The sequence below is a fragment of the Anolis carolinensis genome, chromosome 1, assembly GCF_035594765.1.
Source record: "Anolis carolinensis isolate JA03-04 chromosome 1, rAnoCar3.1.pri, whole genome shotgun sequence".
NCBI classification, from domain to species: Eukaryota; Metazoa; Chordata; class Lepidosauria; order Squamata; family Dactyloidae; genus Anolis; species Anolis carolinensis.
In genome coordinates, this window is record NC_085841.1 from 150061606 (window position 1) to 150070520 (window position 8915).

Genomic DNA, 8915 nt, shown 5'->3' on the forward strand with positions numbered 1-8915 from the left:
TGTACCCAGTTTCTTGGGAATAGAGCAACTAACACGTATCTCTTTGCATTGCATCAGAATTTTTAATATATTAACTAGCTGTGCCCGGCCAGGTGTTGCTGCGGCTTATGGGAATCATTTGTTGGCCAAGTAAAATAGCAGTGAATAGCCTTGCAGCCTCAACGCCTGGAGTTTTCTTCTTTTGGGAATTCTTGTTTGATGGGCTGGAATGCAGTGGAATAGGCTTTCTGTTGGAAGGCTGGGTACTTGCGTTCTAGGGGAATGGTTTTTTTGGGTTGCTAGAAATGCAATGAATAGCCTCACTGCTTCAAAGCCTGGCTGCTTGCTACCTAGGGGAATCTTTGGTTGGTCAGATTCAATAGTACAGAGTGGCATTGCTGCTTCAAAGCCTGGCCTTCTTCTACCAAGGTTAATCCTTTGTTGGTCTGGCTGAATTGCACTGAATAGCCTTGCAGCTTCAATGCCTGGCTAGGGGAATTCTTGTTTGGCGAGCTGGAGTAGCACCCTCAATCAAAGAGCTGCTTTGAAGCCTGGCTACTTGCTTTGTAGGGGAATCATTGTTTGGCCAGCTTGAATTGCACTGAATAGTCTTGCAGCTTGCAAGACTAGCTGCTTTCTACCTTGTGGAATTCTTGGTTGCCCAGGTTGAATGGCAATTAATAGTCTCGGTGCGGCAAGTATGAATGCTGCAATTAGTCACCTTGATTAGCATTTAATGGTCTTGCAGCTTCAAAGCCTGGCTGCTTCCTGCCTGGGGGAATCCTTCATTGGGAGGGGTTAGCTGGCTCTAATTGTTTCCTGTCTGGAATTCCCCTGTCTTGTGTGTTATTCTTTATTTACTGTCCTGATTTTAGAGTTTTTTTAATATTCTGTTTTATTATACCACAGTAATTTTATATATTATATTTATAATCTTATATTATCTGCTTAGAACTGGATTATATAAGGCCCCTTCTACACAACTATATAAAATCCACACTGAACTGGATTATATGGCAGCGTGGACTCAAGATAATCCAGTTCAAAGCCGATACTGTGGATTATGTTATATAGCTGTGTGGAAAGGCCTTGAGTCTACACTGCAATATAATCCAGCTCAAATCAGAAAATCTGTATTTTATAGGCGCTGTGGGGGCGGGGCCTAAAGGGGGTCTACCCTTCTGACTGGTAGCAAGGGGGAGAACGGCTGTGCTAAATGAACTGGAAGGCACCATAGCACAAAGGACAGACCGGAGACTGTATTTGGGCCTTTGGAGATGTGAAATCAAATCCCCATTAAGCTGCACAGTCCAGTGGGTATCCTTGGATCTGTCATCATTATCTTAAGACTAATCTACGTCACAGGATTGTGAATATAGAACAGGGTGGAACTCTTGTATGCCATAAGCTCATGGAATGGAAGGTATATATAGAAAAGGTATAAATCCAATAAAAATGCTGGGTAGTATGTCAAAAGACTCACAAAGGCCTCTGTGTAGAGGCAAGTCCCATTGGATTATGTGAGATATACATGCTTCTATGGTCACTTTCCAGTGGCAGTTGGTCAGAGTCATATTGGAAGACCTAAAAATTCCTTGAGATATATTCTCTCAGATAAAAAAAACCTTTATTCATGATTTTCCACTTTCCTGTGCTCCTAACCCCAGCAAATATGGAGGGCAGACTATTCCTCTTCATAAGCTCCTTACTTAAAGACCTTAAAGGGGGAGTAACCCAATTTCTGCAGTAAAAGACTGTAAGTGACTGCATGACGTATGATTGCTATACATTTCTTTCAGAGATAGTTTGCCCATTGCGAGAAGAGAATGAAGGGTTCAGAAAGTCTTTGGCATGGTTCATAGTCTGACATATAACCAGCTGTTCCTGCAAATATTCATAACAAGTGATTATTCCAAACAAGAACATGACACTTAGTCAACTTTGTTTTAAAAAAACCAACTACTTTAATTACCTTCGGACAAATGACCTGTAAAGTCCCCCCCCCCCCCCCCCCCATTTCCTTCCTGCGTTCTGCTTAAAGGTATTTGGTATCCGTTCAACATTCACTTAACTTCTTAGATCTCTGGCCAGTCACAGCAGAAGCAAAGGTGCTGGTGGTTTCAGGGAGAGGGAGGGAATGAGGTTGATTTCAGCTGTAGAAAATAACATTCTGCTCTCAAAAATAATACTTTTATTTCTAAATCTCTTGGACTGTTTTGCTAGGTGAGGAATGCTTGTAAGATTAGACAAGAAAAAAAGGCTACACGAAAAGACAAGTCCATGCAAAGTGTATGATTTAACATTATCTGAAATTCTTTTGAAATCTATTTTTCCCTGGTACCTTAAATGGAAAAGAATCAAGGGAGTTCAAGTGGGAAACTGACGGATCGCCTGACACAGCCAGCTTTGTATATGGCAGTGGTTCTCAACTTGTGGGTCCCCAGATGTTTTCACCTTCAACTCCCAGAAATCAGGCTGGGATGTCTGGGAGTTGTAGGTCAAAACACCTGGGGACCCCACAGGTTGAGAACCACAGGTCTATGGTGAGGAAGCATGAGGTGCAGTGCTATCAGCTGAAGGCCCATGCATCCTACCTCAAGCCCATGCCATAGAATAGTCCTATACATTGATATTTTTGTGTTAATGCCATAGGGTAGGGGTAGGATCGATGTATCCCTCTAGATGTTTTTGGACTGCATCTCCCAACATTCCTTGCCACTGGCTACGACTACTGGGTGTTGCAGTTCAACACTATCTACACACTTCCCACCTATAGCACAGAGGACATGAACAAACATCCCAGTTCCTTTTTGCAATCAAGTTTTCAAAAGCTGGCAGCACTTTTTGAACAGCTCAAAGATCACAAGTGGCTTCTAAAAGGAGATAACAAAATGCACACCTTATTGCTCTGCAGTACCCATCTATACACATAATAAAAGTGAAAAATGTGTATATGTTTATGTGGAGAAGGTGTCCATTTACAGACAGCTGCCCACCTCCAAAAACAGCTATACTGTAGTTCCCACTGAGTAGGAGACACCAATGGCCCTCCCTCCACTGACATGCAGATTATATTGAGCAGCATGGACATGTCGCCCAAACCCTGTCAGTGTCCTCAACAAACACCATACTGCCCCCTACCCAAGTGAAGGCTTTCATGTGGGGATAATTTTATCCTAGATGGTCTGTTTTTCCTCCAGAATGGACATCCCAGGGTTCCTTAATTTGTATGACCCCGCTCACTGTCTCTACCTTAACCCTTTCCTATGGCACACAGTTAACAGAGAAATTGATCAGCAACTGAACAAGAGGTTTGGGGAGAATTCACCATGATTTACAAGAGTTGTACTTCACCTACATCCAGAAAGCACTATTAACCCAACCAACTATGGATATGGACCAAACTTGCCATGGATAATGGGACTTGCCCCCACCCTTTTAGCCTTCAGGAAAGATTTAAAAACATGGCTCTTCCGGTGTGCTTTCGGAGAGTAAATGTTCTATGCTACTCCCCCCCGATATTTATCCTCTAGACTGGTTCACTATCTGATGTCCCGTCCCTCGAGGTTTTATTCTGATCCCTTTCTCACCCAGAGTTTTAATTTTTAATCTAGTTTTTAAATGTAGTATTCATGCGGCCCGCTCGTGTTATATTGCTGTTTTGATCTTATGTTGTACTGTTTATTTTATGTAATGTATTATTTAATTGTATTATGTTATGGTTTATTGTATTGTCTTGGGCATGGCCCCATGTAAGCCGCCCCGAGTCCCCGTTGGGGAGATGGTGGCGGGGTATAAATAAAGTTTTATTATTATTATTATTACTTGCAGTACCTTCACTGATAGTGAGACCCCCCCACGGTCAATGGACTAGGACCAAATTTGGCACAGAGAAGCCCCATAACCAATTCAACATATTGCAAGGGTTTAGGGGAATAGGTCTTGGTTTTTGGGAATTGTAGTTCACCCTTATCCAGACAGCACTGAACCACGTCAACGACATATCTGGACCAAACTTCAGTGATATTACCTAACATCCCAAAACAAACAATGCTTTTAGAAGAAACCCGGCACTGCCAGGTCTCCAAGCCAGTTTTTAATATATGTGAATAAAAATATCTAGTGATCCCAGGCCGACTGCAGTGCGGTTCCCTTCATGGACTCAAGTATTGCAATACAGAACACTTAGAAGAGTGCTTTAGTGCGAAACAATGATAAAAAACTTATCTGAACTTCTAAAACATCTTTTATGTTATGTATGTCTTGTATCATCATGATTCTTTGCTGCTGGAGTTGTCATTCCTGGAGGACCACATGTTCTCTACTCATAAAAAAAGTTTTGACATTTTTCTGTCACATGCACTGGTAGATTCAAAATTAACCACACTTCAGTTTTAAATAAGAACACTCAGTGATGATGCCCACATATACATTTGAGATCTGCTTTATTTAGTTAGTATATAGCTTTATTTATTTATGGAGAACAAAAAAATAAGGCATGCATATGCCTTCAAAGCCAAAACCAAAGACAGTGAAATATTAACAACTCTGCATGGCAGAGGGTCTATATAAAGAATCTGTAACTGGTGTAATTCAGGATTACTTTACATACATTCTGAATGGTGTGTGTGCATGTGCAGCTACATGTATGTAACATTCACACCAGTGTTATTAAGTAAACACATTAACACAGATGGCAACCGACAGCATTTCTGTCACTTGGGAAGACCTAGAAACCACGTAAGCGGACGTGCCTGAATTTGAGATATGCTCATAGAACATGCTCAGAATCTCAAATGCACTATAGCATTTCATAGCACTGAACATCCATAATCCACAGCACACATATTCCTCTGCAACTACTCTAATGTTAAAGTATAAGCCTTAGCTGCATTATGGACAATAGTTTCTGCACAATTATGTATGTGTCAGACATTTTGTGATTAAGTGCATTTGTACCAAGACTAGTTTTCTATCTAATGCGATACCCTGTATTCATATTTCATTAATATTTCCACATTCAACATGAAGGCCCATGACATCAGTATCCTAATCCTACATACATTAGAAGTAAATTCCAGATTCCAGTGCAACCTAGACACAACAGTGCATAGCATAAACAGTTTCAAGTGAAAACAGGTGCATGCGTGCCACCTCATGGCTCAGTCTGGAAAAAAATGCCTCTGCTTTTTATATATAAACTTGACAATAAAGAGAAGTGCCTAACCAACTTAGCCTGCAATCTGATGAACTTCACAGGACGTTTGTTGGGCATTTGTGTATGTCTGCGTGCACATGCAACCATGTGTGTGCCATGAGGCAATAACTGATAGAAACATTTTCTGCCAAGGCAAGCAACACTGAATATTCAGTCTATTGTTAAATACACTTTAAATTTCACTGAAACATAGAAATGCTCGATTGTGTTCTGGATTCTGATCCTAGAGATGCAAATAATAAAGTTTTATTATTTTTATTATTATAAAGAAAACAAGTGGCAACAATGTTGTGACCGTATTTTCTGCACTGTTTTTTGGCTGGCCGTCCTCACCAAAGCAGAAATATATATGTGACAGATTGAAGCAAGTCACAAGAAGTTTCTCTCTTATATTTTTGGTATTTTTTAAGAATTAAAAAATACCCAGAGCTGCCATATAAATACAGCACCATGCACAGCTAGTTCAGATACACAGTGCCGAACTCTCAGCACATATTTCAGAAAGCAATGTTGTTCTCAGTAGAACTGCTCTGTCTGTTGAACTTGAAATATACAAAAACTTTTAAAAATACCGATTCTTTGTTTTCTAAGAAAAAAATCTTTAAAAACAGAAAAAAACCCCTGCTTGAATTCTAATCAGAGACAGAATCAGATGGACCTCCTCCGTCTCAATAGACAGGGAGAACAGATGTAGGAACCTGAAATGTCAAATATGTATCATTATTCTATTTTCATAGAGTGCTTCTCTTGGCCCTTTATTTTAATAGCCCCACCATCACTTCACTGATATCCCACAGTTTCCTGGCAACCAGGTCATCCATGGCCTTAGGCAATAGTTGTTCCTCCTTGCAATCTCCAAAATATTTCCCAGAGACGCCCTCTACTTCAGGAGAAGAGGCCAAATAAACAGAAGTCTGGGCTCCTTCCAGAGGAGATTTGAAGAAAGCCCAGGACACCAAATTAAAGAGGGGCCTAGCGAGTAAAGGGATATGCACATATCTGCCCAGATTTGTTCTGACAACACCAGGATGGAGCACATTGACCGAAACCCCTGTGCCCTCTAAACGGTGGGACAGCTCCCTGGTGAACAGGATGTTAGCCAGTTTGCTGCGACTGTAGGCAAAGCTTTTGTTGTAACTTAGCTCACTGTTCAGGTCATCAAAGTTGATCTCTCCGTATTTATATAGCTTGGAAGAAACCACTACAATCCTGCTGGGTGCAGAGCTTTTCAGAAGTCCAAGAAGGAGGTTTGTGAGCAAGAAGTGCCCCAAGTGGTTGACCGCAAACTGCATCTCAAAACCATCCTCTGTCTTTGTATAGGGACATTGGAATATCCCAGCATTGTTGATCAGGACATCCAGCCTAGGCTCTTCCTGGAAAATGGAAAAGAAGAGTAGATTAGTAGATACACACAGATCAATATTTAAATCATTCACCTTTTCTGTAAACGAGAAATTGATGAGTCAGTATCGCCAGCACTCCAGATTTGTAGGTTTGATTATTCAGATTTGATCAGCATGTCCTCTCGAGGAATCTTCTATGCCCTGAGCACATTTCTATGGTCAATCTCTGGTGGAAGTTGACCACAGAATTGGTGTGGGGGACCTTCAAGATTCCTAGAGAGGGGTCCTCTTTGGTAGTTTCCCCACATTGACAGGGGTTCTGCCTCCCCTCAATCCAGCTAATGTGCGGGTCTATAGAAGCAAGAGAAGTCAGGCTTGTCCAACCTGCAGCCCAGGACAGCTATGAATGTGGCCCAACACAAGACTGTAAACTTACTTAAAACATTATGATATTTTTTGTGCAATTTCCTTTGTAACTCAATTGCGCAGTTCTGAAGTGCAAATTTTGTAGATGACAACAGAACAGAATGAAATAATCACAGTATGTTACATCCACAAACACTGAAATATTATCCACAATTCGTATTGTACTTGCAATTTGGCCAAAAGAAACAAAAAAGTGTTAATTAATTAATAAAATAAAGAACAAGAGGACTTTGTAGCAATGTCATGTAAAATGAATTGTTAAAAAGAATTCAAGTGCGTATTTTGTACTAGACATAGCGCTACTGTGCCTCATACACTCGCTATTTGTATGCATGTGTGGCTTCAGTTTTATGATGGTGTGCAGCTCAAGACCATTCTTCTTTTTTCAGTGTGGCCCTGGGAAGCCAAAATATTGAATGCCTTTGATCTAAGCTGTTATCATCTGACCCTCTCCAGCGATCACACAGCTTTAAAGATTTGGCCACAGATTATTTTCTATCTTCTTCCTGTCCCATTTCTAAGACTTCTAACTAGGTTTCTGAGACACAGCTTCAGGTATTGCTCCTAGAACAAAGATGGACAACTTGTGGCCTGCTGGATATCCCCATACTGCAATACCAATTAGTTAGCATACACAGTGGCAAAGGTTGATGGAAACAGCAGTCTATCAATAGTCAGAGACCTTTCCCTGACTTGGGGAAAGCAGCATCATGACCCCCCCCCCCCCCCCCAAAACATGGTGGTTGTTAAAGTGGTCCAGCATTTCTGTGTTCTCAAATCATATACTGTGTCCAGGTTAGTTCATCAAGTGCTCTGCTATGGCTGACTTGAAGCCAGGTTTTGCTTCCAAACAAAATTTATTGCTAGGTCTTACTTTCAGGGGAGGCCTTATATTTAGCAGCTCAGCAAAACCTCTACTAGGTTTTATTTTTTGGGGATGTCTTATTTTAGGGGAAACAGGGTATGTTCTGCCAATAGTGGGATGGTGTCATCTGCGGATGGTAAAAGGTTGTCAGAGCTGGAGGAGGCTCCTGTACCTTTAAGGTTTGTGTAGAAAGGAAGGAAATTTGGAGGGGGAGGGGGTTGCAGCAGGTGTCGTTCTGTTGCCTACTGGCGCGCCTTCTCCCACCTTGCCCTGCCCCCAATTCTCCTCGTTACCTGCAGCACTTGGTGGCAGAAGGTGCGGACGGAGCGGAGGGAGGCCAGGTCCAGCTCGCGGACCAGCAGCTCCCCGCGGCACTCGCCCCCTCCCCGCGCGCACACGCCCAGCTCCGCGCGCAGCTCCCGGGCGGCCTCCTCGGCGCGCAGCGGGTCCCGGCAGGCCATGATGACCCTCGCGTGTTGCCGTAGCAGCTCGGCCGCCGTGGCCCGCCCGATGCCGCTGTTGGCGCCCGTGATGATCACCGTCTTGCCCTCCATGCCCCGCTTCACCTTCCCGGCCCCCGCCCCCGCCGCCACCTGCCAGAAGCGCCGGGCGATCAGCAGCAGCCCTCCGCCCAGAGCTGCCGCCAGCACTACCGCCGTCGCGGCCATCGCGAGGCCAAGCCAGGCCAGGAGGGGGAGAGGGCGGGCCTAGCGCACGCGCACCCGCAGGAAGGGACTTCGTGCCGCCGCGGGGGCAGGGGTGGGACGCCGGAAGTCACTCCCCGTTGGCATGGAGACGCGCGTGGGGCATTGTGGGGGTTGTAGTGTATTCGAACACAAACAGGCCTGGTGTGAAGCAGTGGAGAGCAAGGTCCCACCACTAAGCAATGCCTTTTTTTTACAGGCAAAACGCCCTCCAGATGTTTTGGACTTCAGCTCCTACAATTCGGAATTGTGGGAGTTGAAGTCCAAACACCTGGAGGGCCGAGGTTTGCCCGTGCCTGCTTTATTGACACTAAGCACTCGTGTCACATAGTTTTTTTGTCAGCCTCTGTATAGGGAGAAGATACTGGGAGTAGCCCAAA

General features: G+C 43.6%; 1 protein-coding gene across 1 annotated transcript; it reads right to left on the minus strand.

Moving 5' to 3' along the window:
- Positions 1–4407: 4407 nt before the first annotated feature.
- On the minus strand, positions 4408–8570 carry rdh14 (retinol dehydrogenase 14). The gene is made up of 2 exons (XM_003215456.4): positions 8125–8570; positions 4408–6570 (listed from the first exon to the last, which is right to left on the minus strand). Exons 1-2 carry the CDS (start codon positions 8497–8499, stop codon positions 5953–5955), a joined length of 993 nt encoding a protein of 330 aa, XP_003215504.1. The 5' UTR covers positions 8500–8570; the 3' UTR covers positions 4408–5952.
- Positions 8571–8915: the final 345 nt, after the last annotated feature.